This window comes from Symphalangus syndactylus, chromosome 3, assembly GCF_028878055.3.
Source record: "Symphalangus syndactylus isolate Jambi chromosome 3, NHGRI_mSymSyn1-v2.1_pri, whole genome shotgun sequence".
In the NCBI taxonomy this organism is placed as follows: Eukaryota; Metazoa; Chordata; class Mammalia; order Primates; family Hylobatidae; genus Symphalangus; species Symphalangus syndactylus.
The window spans coordinates 128662005-128680567 of record NC_072425.2 but is presented as its reverse complement, the minus strand read 5'-3'; the positions used below and the strand labels follow the sequence as shown (position 1 = coordinate 128680567).

The 18563-nt window shown below is 49.2% G+C and overlaps 2 protein-coding genes across 14 annotated transcripts in view; one reads left to right on the top strand and one right to left on the bottom strand.

Annotated features, from left to right (window-relative positions):
- The window catches only part of PPP2R1B (protein phosphatase 2 scaffold subunit Abeta), a 42319-nt gene extending 24749 nt beyond the window's left edge, over nt 1–17570 (top strand). For 4 of the 12 annotated variants that reach the window (XM_055273060.2, XM_055273063.2, XM_055273064.2 and 1 more), the window contains one exon: nt 158–2934. In XM_055273060.2, coding sequence (XP_055129035.1) covers nt 158–174 — 17 coding nt within the window. In that variant the 3' untranslated portion in view covers nt 175–2934. Of the gene's footprint in view, nt 1–157; nt 2935–4187; nt 4310–4748; nt 11172–13557; nt 13715–14429; nt 14474–14680; nt 14826–17260 lie in introns of those variants that run through there. The other 8 variants (XM_055273057.2, XM_055273061.2, XM_055273058.2 and 5 more) reach the window with 7 other exon arrangements.
- Nucleotides 10913–18563, bottom strand: part of SIK2 (salt inducible kinase 2) — a 132943-nt gene continuing 125292 nt past the window's right edge. For both annotated transcript variants that reach the window (XM_055273048.2, XM_055273051.2), the window contains one exon: nt 10913–18244. In XM_055273048.2, coding sequence (XP_055129023.1) covers nt 17611–18244 — 634 coding nt within the window. In that variant the 3' untranslated portion in view covers nt 10913–17610. The remainder of the gene's footprint in view (nt 18245–18563) is intronic.

Sequence of the window (18563 nt, the reverse complement as noted above, 5' to 3'; positions counted from 1 at the left end):
GTTTCTCTTCTGATTAGCCTGGCCGAGTAAAGACAGTAACCACAGTGAGAAGTTGTTAGTTTGATATGTTTGGATCATTGTTATTGTGCTCAATATTCACGTAGATCGTTCGTGAACTTTCTCTACCACTAATCTGATTTTGTTTGGAATTTTCCAGTTCTTGCACTGGCATAATGAGAAGCAGGAGGGAAAAGGCCTTTACTAAATTCTTGTCACAGATTTCTAGTCAATGTGTTCTTAACTGGGTGGAGAAAGAATGGAAAACCTTCAAGATCTCATCGAAGCAAATGGCAACAACTTAGAAGAAATCAAATTTTAGTGACTTAATTCTTTCTAAAGATGAAATGGGATTGTTTTTTACTCGTCTTCCTTGTTAAATCATTATTTAAGCCATTCTTATTGACCAATTCCTGACACTTGATACTTGATTGTCTCCTAATGCTTTATCCATCACCACCTGGGCTCCTGCCTCCTCACTGTGGAATGAGGCACCAGCCACATAATGTTCCAGACAAAGCCTGAAAGGGTGTGGACCCAGACGTGGAGTGGAGTGATTCTCTTGATGTTTACATATATCTCTGTGTCTCTCCATCATTCCAAAGCTAAATGTACATGTTTAGAATAACTTATTTTATAAACTCTTCGGGAGACATGTTGAGATATGACCGTAATGAAAGCCACATTTTCCTGCATTATGATGGTCGGCATCAGTCTCATGTGAAAGGGGAATGTGGAAGCTCAGGGTTAATGTAGTGGTTGTTTTGGTTTTTATTTGCTCAGTTTTGTCTGTAGTCGTGTCATTCAGAAACCTGAAGTGTGGCTGCATCTTGCTGCTAACGTGTGATGTTGACGCCTAACTGAATTTGAACAGCTCACCACTGTGCCTACATTTAAAAATACTTCTCTCTCTTTTCGAAAAAGCTTTAACTGTAGTGCCGCCTAATAAGCAGTATGTCTGTTTCATTGTGAGATTGCAGTTCTGTATTTTGAATGAGTCTAAGAACCACAGGGATAATACTGTGCAGATTTCCTGTTCTTTACCTGGCTCTGCTTCCAGCAGTATTAACACCTAGTCCTTGCTGCATTGTACGGTAGCTTTTCAAACTGCAGTTTTATTGCTAATTTTTTAGTATGGGTGATACTGGAGTCTTATCATCTGAAGTGTTTACTTTCCTACTTTTACTGTAAAACCTCATTAATTCTGAAATTTAAGATAATGAGTTAAGCCGAAGAGTTTACTGAAGCAAATTAATAGTAAGGAAGCCTATTTGAACTACTTAAACAGTATTAAAGCCCTTTTTAAAAAGCACCTATTTGGGATCATTTGAGGTCAAGAGTTCGAGATCAGCCTGACCAACATGGTGAAACCCCGTCTCTACTAAAAATACAAAAAAGTTAGCCAGGCGTGGTGGCACACACCTGTAATCCTAGCTACTCAGGAGGCTGAGGCAGGAGAATTGCTTCAACCTGGGAGGCAGAGGTTGCAGTGAGCCGAGATAGTGCCACTGCACTCTAGCCTGGGCCATAGAGCGAGACTGCATCTCAAAAAAAAAAAAAAAAAAAAATCATTTTTCACATAATCAAACTCACCTTGTCTCATGACTTTTGGTTAAGGGGGTTTTCCCATAGTTTATTTTTCTCTCAGTGCATCTTGCTATGAGGTTTGCTTGTTACCCTTTTGGTTTTCGAATTGTTGATTTTGTTCACAACTTCTTTTAAATCTAACAAGTCCTGTTCTGTTTAGTGAAGGCCCAAAGACTCCTCTAAGACTTTGTATATTTGTTACATAAAACCAAGTTTTACTAAATACTTTCACATTTGTCCTACATTCGAAAAATAGAAATTGTAAATCAGAGGTTATCTGTCTGCATTTTAAACTGCCAAATTACCTTATAGTAAGTTTCTATTTTATCACTTTGGGCCAAGAATTAAGTATTTTGCTAAGCACAAATCTTTTTGTATATTCTCATTTTAATATCTTATGCTATTATTCTGTAAACATTTTAATTTTAGTTTCACGGGTCTTTATTTTTTATTACCTGCAAGTTATGTTCTTCTTCATTGAATTTCATATTTGAGAGACAGTTGTCTTCATGAAACAGATTTGCATTGGAACCATTGCTTTACTCTGGTTGGAAATGCCATTGTTTTGGGGACGGACTTTTAAAATGCCCTTGTGTCTCCCCGTGAGGAGCCCTAAGCGTTGACTTCTCTACCCTAAAACTGTTTGAGAGAGGGAGAGTGGGCCCTGGCTTTCTCAAGCATGGGTCGGGGGTTCAGCGGGGCCTCTGTCTTTTGTGGTGACCGCTCAGGGGTTTCATTGTTTCCTTCTGACTTAAGCAATAGAGAGAGAATTTGTTTTAGTACTCTTCAGAGGAATGGTGCTTTGGCTCATAACTTGGCCATGTTCTCCATGAATTAGTTCTATTTTTTTTTTTTTAACTACCTTAAACTTAAGGGAAAAGTTCTCCTATCTTGATTTCACTGGAATATAGGCTTTAGGAGCTCTGTAAGGCTGGTATTTTTGTCTGTTTTATCTTCTACTATATCGCCAGTGCCTGGAACAGTGTCTGGTGCACATAGAGGTGCTCAATAAAAATGTGTTCAATGGATGAATTTCTAAAATATCCTCTGATGTGTGTGTGGAACAAATCATCAAAAGAACTAGACTATTTCTTATTCTCCCATTGACACAAAGATTTTCCTGCTTTCAGGAAACAAGCTTTATGTGGCCCTTTTCTGGTCCCCTGGCTTAGACTACAGTTCTGTGTGGATTTGTCTGATTGCTTCAAACATGTAATGTTGTTTTTCATCCTTGGCAGCTTACATCAGTTGTTTGTTTGATTAGAAAAATGAAGCAGACACACACACACACACACACACACACACAAACATATAACCTATGCCAATAAAAGTGTCTCAGCAACAATGGAATTCACCTTGGTGTTTCTCTCTGTAATTTGTGTGGGGTTTACCCCTCACAGGTTTAAGAGACCAGGTCTTGTTTCTCTCTCTGTGCTACCAAGAAAATGTGAACCTGAGGATGTATCTTGTTTCATAAGAAGGAAAACAGGTGAATATGTGGTTTCTAACGAGGTCTTGTTGAAATAACGGGCTGCCCTCAGCTCACAGAAATACCACAGCTCAGCCACTGTGATGCAGAGCCCCAGGGGTCTTTGCCAGACAACTTGTCCTGACTCAACAGAGACTGGCAGCCTGACCTTTGAGCTGGCATGTCCAGGCGTTCAGGTTGCTTGCGTAGACTTCCAGGGAAGCAAGCCTGTCCTTCCTGACCCAGCGGTTAACCTGGTGCACTTTTGTTCCTTTGTTAACCGTTGTGTTGTCACTAAACTGAAAGGCTGGGGCTTGCCCTTAGATGTCACATTGGCTCTGTCCCTGTGGCGATGGCAGGGCAGGGTGGCCAAACAGGTCAGGTGCTTGTTCTGTCCTCTTGCCTTTTACTTAAATTCCTCTGACTTTTAAAAATGGTGACACTCTTATCGTAAAGCTTCTTATTTTTCTCCACTGCTTGGATGTGAAACTGTGGAGGGAGAGGCCCTGTTGCCCAGTGTTCTCCTGGTTTACCAGCTGAGGTGACTGCAGTCTGATGTGATGTAACTGTTTCCCTTTGATTCTCCAGTATTCCTGTTTCCATCCAGTTCCTTACTCTCCTCTTTCCTCTTCCCTCGCACGTCTCCCGCCAGTCCTCTGTACCTAGAATAGTCTCACTGTCCCCCGTTTGCCTCCACGAGCCTGCTGTTTCCAGGAAATTACATAACATTCAGTTGGGATGGAAATCTTCCGGAGGACGAATAGAGTTTAATTACTCATTGCGTCGAAAAGCCAAGCCATTTCTGTCTCCAGAGTTCTCTTAAACTGATACAAGTTCTGAAAGGAGCCAGGTCTTTGCTGTGGTTGGGTCTCTGGAGACCATCAGTGACCAGGATGTGGGGAACAGGCAGGTGGACACCAAAAGGCCCGATGGGGTGGCGCTTTCCAGGGCCCCGAGGGAAAGGCACCTCAGCACAACCCTGGGCTGCCCCGTGCCCAATATACTTGTAGGCTGCTGCTGGACTTCCCAGTTCTGTTGGCACAACGGAGGGCATCCTGGCTGGGAAGTGCAGGTGGGCTTGGAAGGGATGTGCCCTGGTCAGGGACAGTTACAGCACCACTGTCTGTGTCTCTAGTGGTGGCACAAAGGCTGAGGAAGCTAGATTTTCCTGTGAAGGACAGTAGAGAACCCAGTGTCCCTCGGGCTGACAAGAACCACTTCCCAAGACCCAGAGTGCCTGGAGAGGACACGGCGAAGGTAAGTGCCCGGAAGCCTGGGGCCAAGTCCTACCCTCAGGGCTGCGGGCAGCCAGGGTGGCCTGGTGTGCAGGGAGCTGCCACAGGGTAGGCAGAGAAGCAGCACCTCTCACTTTGTCCCCAGGGGAAGAGTCCAATTTTAAGGGCTGGGAGTAGATTTTTAAAGCCTGTTGCTGGCTGGCTGACTTCATTCTGGGAATGCTTTCTGAGGGGTGGGTCGCCGGCCAGAGCTGTCACTCTTGTAGCTTGAGGCCCATCTCCCATCGCCTCCCAGTCCAACAGTGAGGCCCATACAGAGGACACCGGTGGGGTTTGGTGAAGAATTGCTTGTAAAAAGGGGCTGTTCCCACTTTCCTCACATAGTATAGAAGTGACTTGCCATAATTCCTCTCAGTTATTTCCATTCAAGATAAAAATAGTTGCACGTTTCTCTGTAACAGCTCAGATGTTCTACAAGCCGCATTGGATGCCACTCTGTGTGGAAATGGTGTGAAAAGCCCCAGTTCAGCAGTCAGTGGGTGCCAGCCACTGCCCCAGGGCCATTGATTAGGAGGGTGATTTGTGACTTACAGATACATTCAGAAAAGGAGAGCAGCAGGGCTTGGCTGCCTCGTGCGGACGCCAGACTGCGTTTACTTCATGGGGAAAAATCTGACATTCTCACACCCATTCTAGTGGGTTCGCTTAGTGAAAATTCAATGAAGTAACATCAAAAAGTCTGCCTTTTAAGCCACATGGCTTTTTATTTTATGTGAACTGAAACCATGAAAACGTTTTTTTCCTGTTGCTGAAGTCCAGAATCGCAGTCACTCATCTTAGAACGTTCTTGCCTTCCTGAGGGGCTGCATACTTGTCCGTGGGCAGCTCTGGCTGTTCCTGCAGTGGCCGCACAGTGGGAGGAAGGGCTGGGTGACCGCTGTCTGGATGGATTCCCGGGGTGGCCAGCCATTGGAGTCCATGTCCTCTTCACAGAACTGGGCCTCAGGGAGGAGAGCTTGGCTGAAGGAGTGGGAGCGACGGTTACACACTTTTTAGGCCTAAACCACAGACTTCTTTGGGAAGAAAGGGGTTACGTCTTCCTACAAATTCAGAGCCAACTGCTCATGCCATGAATGCGTGGTATGACCTGATCTGAGTGTGGATCATTGAGGCGGCCCTCCCATGGCTGACCTGCTCAGGTCTGACAGGGCCCGGGCTGCGCCTTCGCTAGCTGAGGAGTTATTGAGAATTAGTTGCTGTTACTCGAGCCTTGGTCACTGCAGCACCTTGTCAGGCACTTCAAATCTCATGTCATCCTCACCCACCCTAGGTGGTAGGTGCTGTCATTATTTTTCGGTCCCTCATGAATCTCCCCCAACCCCTGTCCTGTCTATTTGGGAATCTTTTTTCCAGGAAAGGAGGTCCTGTGGTGCTAGGCCTCTGAGGCTTCAGTTCATTTAACTCAGAAAAATCCCCTGCCCCATGACTCAGGGAGCCTTCCATGCATTTGTTTCACTTAAGGAAAATGTCCTGAGGGTGAGATGGAAAGGGAATTGGCTGTTGCCAGGCAGAGCCCTGTGTGTCAGGGGCCAGCAGCCAAGTGAGTGATCCAGGAAGTCATCCAGTTGCAACCAGAAATTGTTCTTAACCCCTCGCTGTCTAGGGTGCGTAGGGGACTTGCCAGTCTGTCCGTCTGTCCGAATGGGGTGGGCGTGAGCACATTGCTGTTGAGAGCCCCGGGAGCTGTCAGTTCTCAGCCAGCGTCAGGGCCCTCAGGGAGCCATTGGACATCCCAGGGGCTGGGCCTGCCACTTGAATAGAAAATGGAAAGGGCGAGAGCCAGTCTCCTTTGGTGAAGGGTGCCTCCTTGGTACCCTTGAAGTCTGTGGAGGTGCCTCTGTGTTGGATGTCACATGTGTCCCCCCAGGCAGGATCTGCCAGGGAGCAGCAAGGGTCACCTCCCACACCCTGCTGCCCCGGGTCCACGCAGTGGCTCGCTCCTGGACGCGACGCAGGGTGCCCCCGACGAAGCTGCTGACGGGCCTTGTCAGGCGGGGGTTAACAGGGGATTTGTTTATTGAATCACCAAGTAGCTGTCACATGATTTTAATCAAAACACCATTTCCCTGACAACAGTGATGTCAGTCTTGTTATTGCAGGAAGGAGCAGCTGTGAGGGACATTCAGTCTCCATGCTGAGCCCAGGTTTGGAGACTAAAATCAAGTGAAGCATCCATAAATAATGGCTACAGACACTGCCTGACTGCGTCCACCCTCCTCCTCTTCCTTTTCTCTGCAGACAGTCTGTCCTGTACACGCACTGACCCGAGACCAGCCCCTGCACCGCGTCTCAGCTAAGACCATCTTCTGCTTTCCATGCCCCTTCTACTCTTGTTTCTGGTTTTTCCTGCCTGCCTTATTTTCCCCAAACTCAGAGAGTCCCTTGGGCCCCGAGGGTCTCTGACTTGTGCCTTTTGATGCGTGTCTCTTCTCTGGATTTAATCAGCACCTGCTGGTGAACCAGGTTGTTCTGGGCCTGAGGCTGGAGCCATTCTGCAGCTCAGGAACCTCGCTTGTCCTAGAGCCAGCCTCTAGCATCTAGCTGCATGTCCCGTTCTTCCCAGAGAGTTAGGCTGGCGGGGCGGTCGCGCTGCAGCTCTGAGGAGCTCCGCTGGGAGTGTGTGAAGGGGAGGAGCTCCTTAAGGGCCAACCTCTTGGCCAGCGGATTTTGTTCTCTTGAACCCAGAAAGACTACAGGAGGTGTGAGTCCAGTCAAACTGAGGACTGATGACAAAGACCAAAGCCCAGGGATGTTTGATCCCATCCCCAGTGGCCTCCAGTTAAGGGAATTGGACCTTGAAGTCCATGGGGAAGTCAGATGTAGGCCGGTGACAGGGCCCACAGGAGCAGGTCCTTAGGCTGACCTCTTGTCAGCGCCCTCTCCACTGTGGGGCCTGGGGACGGAGCTGTCCGCACAAAAAGACTCCCCCAGGCCTTCCAGGTCTTCTCCACACTGGAGCTGGACCTAACAGTTGGAGATAAAAAAGTCTTCCTACCTGCGACATAGATTCTCAGGGATGTTCTTATGTTTGTGGTACCCATGACTGATGCTGCCTAGAACTCATTTCTGAAAATTCAGAAATCCTGGGGCAGAGTTCCCAGTTCTTAGCCTGGAGCAGATGCTCAGAACAGCGCAACCACCCTTAAGTCGGTGAAGACAGAGCTCACAGGCAAGAAGCAGCCATTTTCTGTACCTAGTGTTGGGGCAGGCAAGAGTTAAAGTAAGACAGGCAGAGTGGGACTCTGTGACAGCCCTCCAGGGGAGTGGAGGTCTTCCAGGAGTGCCAGGCCAGGCTGCATTTGCCCCTCGCAGTAAACCCAGGGGTGAAGCCAGCCAGCCTGTGCTCCAAGCTACCACTGGAGACACCAGCCTTTACAATGATTTGCCTGGGTTAGTGGCAGGGCTGAGAGGGCGCCAGGGGCTGAGGCCTCTGTCAGAGGTTCTTTGCTGCCTCCCGGACTGTCCCTGCCTGGAGGGTGGCCAGGTGGCGGCTCCCGGGCTGGGTAGGAGCTGGGCCCTGCTCTCCCAGGCTTGCTCTATGCCCAGCCCTCCTTGCCTGGCCCTCGCATCCCTGGTTCCCTTCTACTGCCTGCCTGCCCTTCAGCCCTCACTGTGCTGGCACAGGGGCGCTGCCAAGCATTCGGGCTCTGTAGTGACTGGAAGGCAGTTCTGGCAGATCTGAGACGGAAGAGACAGGCAAGGCTGTGCACTCCGGGAGCTGTGTGGCGTGCTTGGAGGAAAGGGTTTGGTGGGCTTTTCCTCCGTTCCGTTGTGTCCCGCCCCCAACTATGTGGGTGGCCCTGGGGTGACGATGAACAGTCTCCTCAGGGTCCGAGTTGTCAGCCCCCTCTGGGCATCTCACTTTTGGGGAGTGAGGAGCTGGAGCCAGAGCTGTCCCAGCCGACCTGAGGAGAGAGTGACTCAGTTCTCCCTTTGAGAAGCTCAATCCCTAATGCCTCATTTTCCTCTGAGCCCATATTTTCTGAACTTTCTGCTCATCCAGCTTTTGGGGGCTCGGCTCCAGGGGAAGTCCGCTTCCCATGCTGCGGCTCCCTCCTGTCTCCTCCCTCCCAGACACTGGCTGGCTAGGGGGCTCAGCCCAGCTCATGCTTTCCCTGGGCTTGGAATCTCTCTCTACCAATTTCAGAGCAGCTCTGAGTCAGTCCACCCTAGGAAATCCCCCCAGAAACATGGACAAAGGGAGGCAGCAGCAGGAAGGCTTGCTGGAAAGAACAGTGGCTGAGGTGCCTGGCAAGCTCTCTTCCCTGCCTGACCTTGGGTTTGGTCTGAGTGATTTGTGGGCACAGCTTCATACCCGAGGGAGGCAGGTGTGCCAGTGGCGCCTGTGTCCGAGGGAGGGCCCAGCCCCTTTGCTTCAGTCAGGACCCACATCTGCCTCCTAAGGGATGTTGTCCAGGATGATTCCTGTGCGATAATCCATCGCTCAAGGGCTGCTCAGCTTTTGAAGTCACTGGTGGGGCTGAAATGAGAAGGGCAGAGCCATGCTCTCAAGCCCCCAGGGCAGAACAGCCATGCTCTGTGCAGGTGACATTTTCTTTGTAGCCACGTAGCACCCAGGATTTAGTGCACAAAGCCCAGAACTTCCTCCCATGGTGCCCACAGGCTGCTGGCAAGCAGGAGGCTCCCTGTCACCTGGGAGGGATGAGAACCCCTCAGCAGGGAGGGTCCCTGTGAGCTTTGTTTGTTTGTTTTTTGAGATGAAGTCTTGCTCTCTCGCTCAGGCTGGAGTGCAGTGGTGCGATCTCGGCTCACTGCCACCTCTGCCTACCAGATTCAAGCGATTCTCCTGCCTCAGTCTCCAGAGTAGCTGGGATTACAGGCGCTCGCCACCACGCCTGGCTAATTTTTGTATTTTTAGTGGAGATGGGGTTTCACTATGTTGGCCAGGCTGGTCTTGAAGTCCTGACCTCAGGTGATCCACCTGCCTCTGCCTCCCAAAGTGTTGGGATTACAGGCGTGAGCCACAGCACCTGGCCAAGAACTTTAACTCTGAGAGAGCAGAGGCTGAGTCAGGGGTTCCTAACTTTGGTCGCTGGTGGGGAGGGGGGCCTCAGGGGGCCCAGGAACCAACTCCTGTCCTGAAATTCTGTGTCCGAAGTTCTGGGTCTATGTACATGCTCTTTGGGAAGAGTCCATAGCTTGCATGTCAAGGGGATCTCTGAGCCCTTGATTTAAGATCTAGTGGGGCAGAAAGTAGCTGCTTGCCAGGAACAGAACCTCAGGCCCTGTTCCCACCTGTCCTGTGTCTTGATGAAGGACTTGGGAAGTGCAGGCACTGCTGGCCAGTTCCATCCACCGGGCAGAGGCCCTGGGTTTGGGGTGCAGGCCTCCCTGCTGCTCTCCTTCCCCACCCTGCTGGAGCCTTCGACTCACAAAGGCTGCAGAACTGAAGGGTGTCCTGGGGAGTGCGGGGTTGGGGCCTGGCTGGCCACTGGTCTGTTATTTTGCCTGCGTCCTGGGGCATTGGAGTTGTTTTTGGCAACACAGAATAAGAATGATGGAGAAATCTGGTGGGAAAGGGAAAACATTGTTACTAAAATCTAGTGCTTTCCTTAAAAAAGAAATGAAACTCAGCAATACTGAAATTTTGGGTAGCCAAGGGGTAACCGCCAGTTTAAGGCAGAACTGAGCTATTGTCAGCAGAGTTGGGCAGCAGTGGACGTCAGTGGAGAGGGCTCCACTCCTTCCAGCCTCTGCCAGTGTGGGCCCTGCCGACTGCACCTTCCCACCCCTACCCAGAGACCAGTGGCTCACCCCACAGGGAGGGAACTGTCTCTGTTCTATAGCATGGGCTCAATTGGAATGGTTTGAGTGAAACCAAATTTCAGTTGAGATCCTGCTGCCAGCAAGCTGGATATAACAGTAGCCTTTCACTCAGGGCCTGGCACTGAAACAGGTCCAGGATGCAGGAGAGCAGCTTGGCACATGGTGTCTTCAGCACCCTGAGGGCGCGGAGCTGGGCCTCAAAAGGGTGCCCCGCCCCTGTGAGGGAGCGCACTGTGTGAGCGCGCATGCAGTGTCGAGGCCTTTGGCAGACCCCAGAGAAGATGTGACATTGTGACTAGTAGCAGTGTCTTTTGCCTGGCAGCTTGCAGCACCTCCCCTCCCATTTCCAGCCCCTGCCCTGCAGCTGCCTGTCCTCGGAGAGCCCGACGAGAGCCCCCTGCATCTGCCTCCCCTCCTCCTACCGTGGCACGAGGCCCTTGCCCAGACTACCTGGGCCAATGGGCTTTGCCCTGAGACTCTGAGAATCAAGGAGCAGTAATTAAGCAGTGCCTAGCAGGGCCGTGTCCTTGTGCAGGCTGCGGTTAGCAGTGCTTCCGTCAGCGATCTGCAGCGGCTAACGTGTACTCAGGCGATTCGGAGCAAGGTATTATTTACCCTGCTGACGTCAATGAGAACATATTATCCACTGTCCTTTTCTGCAGCCTGAAATGAGCACCAGAACTCAGAGAACACAGCCACCTTCCATACTCTAAAAATTCCACCCAAGGCCCGATGAGGCAAAAGCCTTATCGCATTAACCTGACATTTCACATCAGCCGGGCTCTTAGAAAACAAGTTGTTTTTATTTTAATTCAAGAGGGTTGGAAACATAAAAACAGTACATTTTCCTTGCAGAAAATTACCCCATTTAAATTACCATTTGGTACAAAGATTATTTATTACACTGCATTTTAGGCAATTTTCTAACATTGAGTGACAAGTTATACTTTTGATTTTTTTTCACATTGGAGCTATTATGATTTGCACTCATAATACCAAAGCTACTGAACTCACCAATTTTTTTCTTAGTAATTAAAGCACACAGAAAATATAACTACAATTAGATTAACTTTATCAAAAGTAACTCTTTCAGACCAAACATCCAGCAAAACCACCCACCTCCCTTCAGTATAAGCAAATAATCTTGCCCTTTCTACAAAGTGCAAATATCTCTGTATCCCTTTTATTTCTGAAACTGCAGGCCCCGAAGTGAAGCAAACCTTTCTCTCCACTTCTTTCCCCTTCAGAGATTTTGGTGAAGGCAGGTTTCTCTTACCACCCATGGTGGAAAGGTCTCACCACTTGAATTTCCTTGACTGAGCAAATCTTCAGCAGACAGACACCACAGAGCCAGCAGCAGCCCATTATCTGCACTGGGGAATGCGACATTATTCCATCTGGGGTCATATGTTTCCAGGATGTTGTTTTGTACTTCTATTTTTAAAGCTCCCTTCTACCCACCCACTTTGCCTCTGAAAAGACATGAGTATTAAGTCAAAGTCTGTTATTACTTTTTTAATCCTAAAAGTAATAAGCACTTCTATTTGATGGGGCTTGACTGTAAGGAAATGTTACGCCCCTCCTTGAGACAAAGGCTGAGTTCATGGCCGTTCCTGGGGTGGAATCTGCTGGCCTGCAGTGGTGGCCTGATGCCGTGCAGTGTGGCCCCTTGGCAATTGAGGGGGGTGTTCTGTAGGAAACTGCTGTATTGTAACTTGGAAAAACTAGACATCTTTGAGGTGAGCCTAAACTTCTGTAGTTAACTGGACGCTGAAAGGCAGGTGGGTCTGCGGGGTCTTTGTCTCCCTCAGCCTGGTTCAGTGCACGGCCACCTGGACAGCTGCACTGTCACCTGAAGGCGGCCTCTTCCCCAGAGCCAGGCAGCTGTCGAGTGGAGAATAAGGTTGTGGGAACAATGTCACATTCACCCTGTGCTTGACCAAAATGGGGGCTTTGTTTATACAGCTGTTTGCTTATGAAAAGAGTCAGATGCTACTGAGGAAAGAGAAGGGAAAGAGAGGGCTTATTCCAGAGCTAGAAGCCAGAGAACCAAAACCAGAAGCCAGTCAACCCAAGCGCGTGTCCCAGCTCCTCCTGTCACCAGCTGTGATCTCAGAGAAGTCACAAACTTCCCAGAGCTTTAGTTTCTTCAGCTGTGAAAAATAAGGACAGTATCTCCCCAACTAATTTCATAGAATTGCTGTGAGGATTAGAAGACAGTACTTGCGAAAGTGCTTGGTAAAACTAATGTACAATATAAGCTATTGCTCCCTTGTGGGTGGGCAAGCGGAGTATCTGGGCAGAACCCATCAAAGCTCTTCCTGGGTGGGTCTGTGGGCACTGCTGCCGCCTGGTTCTCTATCTGCCCCAGTGTGTGCCTGAGTCTGCTGATAGGTTGAAACCTGCCTGGAGAAGATGTGGACACAAGGTGGGGGTGCACAGAGGATGGCTGTTAGTCTTCTAGAATCAGCCAGGCTACCTTAATTAGGACAAAAATGGTAAAATAAGAATGTGAGAGGCTACTGGGAGGTGAGAGGCTCCACTGCCTTCGTTCACCTGCCACCAAGGGCCAGACAAGGGCTCTGACATTACAGGTGCTTCAGACCACACTGTGGAACCTGTCAGAAGGGAGACAGAAACTTTAAGAAAATCTCTTTGTCCAGTTTAGAAACAGAGGCAGATGATACTGCTCTTGTCTTTTTTTTTTTTTTTTTGAGGTGGAGTCTCACTCTGTCGCCCAGGCTGTAGTGCGGTGGCGTGATCTCGGCTCACTGCAAGCTCCACCTCCCGGATTCATGCCATTCTCCTGCCTCAGCCTCCTGAGTAGCTGGGACTACAGGCGCCTGCCACCACACCCGGCTAATTTTTTGTATTTTTAGTAGAGACATGGTTTCACTGTGTTAGGATGGTCTCAATCTCCTGACCTCATGATCCGCCTGCCTTGGCCTCCCAAATTGCTGGGATTACAGGCGTGAGCCACCGCGCCCGGCCGATACTGCTCTTGTCTTTCATACATTGCTCTGAAGATAAGTTCTATAAAAAAATTCCAGGTCGGGTGCAGTGGCTCACGCCTGTAATCCCAGCACTTTGGGAGGCCAAGGTGGGTGGATCACCTGAGGTCAGGAGTTCGAGATCAGCCTGGACAACATGGTGAAACCCCATCTCTACTAAAGATACACAAACTAGCTGGATGCGGTGGCACACACCTGTAGTCCCAGCTACTTGGGAGGCTGAGGCAGGAGAATGGCTTGAACCCAGGAGGTGGAGGTTGCAGTGAGCTGAAATCGCGCCATTGCACTCCAGCCTGGGTGACAGATCGAGACTCTGCCTCAAAAAAAAAAAAAATTAAATTCCAGAAGCAACAAAATGATCAAAGATCCCTGCCTGTACAATGACTCCAACTTACGAGCCTTCCTGTTCTCCAATTTTCACCTTTGATGTTTAGGCACAAAGAGACCGAGTGGCTCGGGTGGCTTCTCAGGAGGCAGTAGAGGCAGCCCAGTTTAGGAGTTCGAGTGTAGCAGGTCAGCCCCAGCACCGGTGTCAGCCACTGTTCACAGGGACTGATACTGTGAAATGACACACTGCATATTGTCTCTACAGGAGGTTGAATGGGAAAAAGTTATCTGGAGTATGAATTTTCTTTAAACCAATAGAGAGCTTAAATGTGACTGTTGATACAGGTTTTAAAATGTAATACATATTTATGAACCTGGGGCTTGACTAGAGGCTGGAGGACCCCAAAAAGGAGCGCCGCTCACTCACTCTGTCCTTGCATCCTCAACTGCCTGCATGTCTCCAGAGGCTGTTTAGTGCCCACATGCCTGGGACCAATTGTGACTCCAGGCTGCTGCTTGTCACCTTGCCTTAGTTTCTGGCTGATCACCTAATCACTCTGGAGCTGGGAATATCCTTCTCCCCACGTCTAACCCGTGGGCAGAATTCTGTGAGCGTTTCCCTGCCTTTAGGACTGATGACATTCAGTGTGTGGGTGGAGGTGGGGGAGTCGGTCAGTCTCATGATGAGTCCCTTCTGCTGGAGCCTTCAGTCCACGGGAAAGGGTAGGGGGCAGGGGAGAGGCCGATCCTCCTACAGGGGGTCCCCCCTTGCTCCCCATCAAAACACAGAGCCCCCCATTACTCCAGCACCAGAGTTGGGAAGGGGCACAAGAGGCAAGGGCTGGCTTCAGTCTTGGGCTCCTGTCTGTCCCACCCACTGACTCCAGCATATGGTTTAAACACTTGGGAGTTCTTGATATCTGAGGAAGAAAGGGCCACTGACTTTTTCTTTCCTAGGAGGTAAAAGTGGATGGAAGAGAGAAGGGGTTTTCTCAGATGGGTGCGAACAGTCCCTGAGCCCCATCCCCACTCCCCTGGTGGGCCCTGATGCTCTCCCACCCAGGGATTCTCAAGGTGGTTGGTGTAGAGAACCGTCAGCCTCCTGTTCCCACGGTGACAGAGGGCAGTGCAGGCAGAGGTGGCGAGGGGGCAGCTGGGGATGGTCAGTGTCACTGGGAATGTGAAAGTGGGCCCCCTCTTCCTGTCAGGCTAACATGCTGTTTGCCTTACGGGGACCAGTGTATCAGTTGCATGGAGATAGTAGAGACACACTTGCCCAGCTGGAAATTGCAGAGCTAGTGCGTTTCTCCCAAAGCACAGACTAATACCCCAGATTAAAAAAAAGAACATAAAGTACCACACGTATTGCACTTTTTGTCGAATGAAATTTTTACCTCACGTTCATCTCACCAGTCTCTTCAGAGGAGCCTGGTTTACAGGGTGATGAAGCTGATGATGATACAGTAGTGTACACACTGCTAATGTGAAACAGGCTGGAAAGCAAGTCAGTACTTCAGAGTAGCCCCACAGAAAAAGAGCGATACTAAGCCTTCTTAGTGTTATGTTAGTATTGATGAAGAGCAAACTGCTTGGAAGCTTCCATGGGTCACTAGTTAGGGACAGAGCAGCACAGGTTATCAGACAGAGCTGAGCAAACACCTGACTGACCAAAAGAACCAGTCTCCTCAGCAGCTTACATTGCAGTCAATACAGAGGGTTATGGAATTTATTGATTTCTGCTTGAAATAAACAAGATAAGCAAATAGGAGCTTACAACACAGGTCCCAGCAGGAGGGGTCATGCTCTGCATCAGGCCGGTGTCCACGCCGCTGCCGTGTCTGATGGCTCCCGATAGGCCTGGCTGCTGTGGGGCACCTTTCGATTTCTCTCTGTGTCCTTAACCTTCCAGTAGCCTCTCTGCAGTTCCTCATCGGCTGGCCTAACTGTCCTGCCATAGCTCCCAGGTCTCCTGGGCTAAGCAGCTCATGGCATTGTTGGGGGGCAGTTTATGTCGATCTGTAACTACACCATTCCTGCAGTTCTGAAATGGGCAGCCCCCATTTTCAATCTGGAGGCATTTTAATATCACAAATATTGTAACACTTCTGTAGTATATTTTGGGAAAACGTCTTCCTTCAGTCTAAACAAATCAAGCCCCATTTTATAACTGGCTATTTTGCAAAGACTCAAAACAGATTAGAGATCTTAATGAAATGATCTCTTAAATGAAATGATGTTCTTTATTTCACGAAATCATCAATCTTAAGCACGAGCAGGAATAAACTCCTAGAAGGAGCTTAATTCTTCCTGGATTTTCACTGTGTGTTATTAAATCACAAAAATGACAGTCCCCACACTGCCCTTTCCCACTGACACCGAGTCCAACTACGAGCACTGTGCCTCCGCAAAGCATCCTGGCACCCATGGTGAGTGCTGGCGACCAGGCAGTCTCTGGCCAGCAACAGGGACTGCTCAAGTTACCAACGTTGGTAGGAGCTGGGCTCGCATGGCCAGAATGGAACCCCCTAGACTTTCCACACGTCACTTGCGTGGACACTAACTAACTACAAAGAGGAAAGGCAACTTAAAGGTGTTTTCTAGGTGCAGCATCAGTTAGTCCCTCTCTTTGTGCTTTAAGGAAGATGCTTTGTGCTTAACACATTCATCTGCTGATGGGACAAGCCATTCTAACGGGCAGAAATGATCATCTTTAGAATTAACACTGACTTCGTAACACCTGGATGTTAACTGTCCAAATGGCAAATTATTCATCATTTCTAGGGATACAGTTAGCTAGCTGTAGCATCTAAGTTTTACTTACTTTGATGACTGAATTGTAAGTGTTGGTTAAGTTTTATTAGTAATATAATGTTTGGCAGATGATCTGCTTAAATGGTTAACACATCTGTGGTTCTTTGAATATTGCTGTAATACTTGAACATTTCATTACAAGTCAAAACTTTAAGGAAATTAAGAATGCTGATTCCCACATGGTGGAAAACAAACTCTGAAGTGACTTTGGATTTAGCATTAACATAAATGGAAACTGTTGGTTTCTACAGAAAAGAAAGAATTAAAGCATGATCTGGGGGAAAGGCACCGCACTACCACTTCACATGGGATGGAAAAGTTCATTTATCATGTCCTTAAAATCTCTAAGCCCTATATGAAACTGTCCAAATATACAAAGCTCAATAAACTACTAGCAACATATAGTGTAAGGTCAAAGTAGTTATTACATCGGAAAAGAGACAACAGGTACCCTGGAGACCGGCTGCCCCCAAGCCAGCAGTGTCCACGAGAAACTGCAGGAAGAGCCTGTCTTCCCTGGCCCAGGGCTGGTGCTTTTGATGCGTTCTTGAGTTTCTTGCCCCCCTGCCTCCACGGTGGTGGGTCTCCTGTCAGTTCCACGTGTGACACCTCTGGAGTCCTGAGTATATTCTGACACTCGGCAACCCAGGGCACCTTCTGAAGGGGTGTGTCACCTGCTTCCGAATGGAGATGAAGGCGGTGTCTGGGGTCAGTACCAGCTGTTATTTAGTGGCCCCTGAAACAGAGCTCATGCCGCACTGCTTTGTGATGGCCTTGGGGGACAACTTGCATCAGCAGCTAAGAACTTAGGATTCAATGACAAAGCACAGCTTTCCTTTCTTTCCTGTGCATCTGATTTCCTGATGTCTTCTTGATTTGCCTTGTAGCAATATGTGGTTACTCAGCTTCAGTGAAAAATATATTGCCTTTTTTCCCCCATATATGCAATAGCACACACCTTTTCTGCTTTCACCAAGGTTGCCCTTGATAATAAACGGATGTAATCCTGCATAAGACCTGGGTCTGAATGTCTTCTTAGGAACACATTTGTCAGTGCCGCCCTGGAGAGCTTGCTCCACTCGACCGAAGGGCAGGAGCCTCAGCCTACAACTATGTTCCAGCACTTGCCACAGAAAACTTTGTGGTGGGGCAGAACCCGGAGGAAGCAACATCCACCCCAACCAGGCCCTCTGATTCCAGTTGGGTGACTCGATTTCTCCCCGTTAGGGAGAGGGCAAGAAAATAAGCTTTAAATTTAAAAGGCTGGAATAAAAATAGGAACATACACTCTTCCTTCACCTGACTCACCTCAATTCCTGTGCTGAGACTAATTCACCAGGACATACCCGTTGTGTTGTGGATCCACAGCGTCTAGCATTTCACAATCAAAGAGTCCAGGTAGCTCAGAGAGGGCTAGTGGGTCGTAGCTGGAGGGGGCCTCTTGCAGTCCTGGGCTTCTGGGACAGTCTGGCCCTGTTAGGTCGCTCTGCTGGGCTCCATCCACAGGATACTGACAGGGAGTGGGATAGTCTGGCGCAGGGGAAGCAGCGCTTGGCAGCTCACAAGTCTGATAGGAGAACTGTAAGGGGGCTGGGGCAGCTCCTGGCTGTCGGGGTGGTGGAGGTGGTGGTGGCGGTGGTGGCTGCTGCTGCTGTAGCTGCGTGGGCAGAGGAGGAGCAGCCCGGGGACTGGAAGTGGAGGGCAGGGGCTGAAGCTGCATCTCTTGGTACTGGCTGAGGAAAGGGCTGTATTGCATCTGCTCGGAGGAAGGCTCCAGGACGGGGCTCAGGGGCTGGGTCAGGCTGAACGGTGGGGCCTGCTGAGAAGGCGGTGGAGTCTCCTGGCGGGGAAGGGGCAGCTGCTGACTTGGCTGTGGGTAGGAGCTCTCTGCTATCTGCATCTGATTAAAATAGGCCTGCAGTTGAGACTGCTTCTGAAGAAAGAGTCGCTTCTGCTGGAGCCTAAATTGGTAAAATCAAAGGAAAGAATTTTAAATCTTCTCAAGTGATGGCAATTTTAATGTAAATGCAATACCAGTCACTAGCTTCAGTCTTCTACTTAAGTCTCTCTCATGTCAGCAAAAACAAGTGGGAATGGGAACCAGTTGTGTTGGGTCTCTTAAACCTAATCTCATGTTTTGCCCCCCAGTTCTGATGATCCTTCAGTGCTAACGTGAGCAGGAATGCATTTTCTCTGACTCCGAGTTTTTCCCTTTATACAATAAGAGGATGATTTACCTTCTGGAGAGGCTAGAAGGGGAGAGAATCACACCTTGGCCTC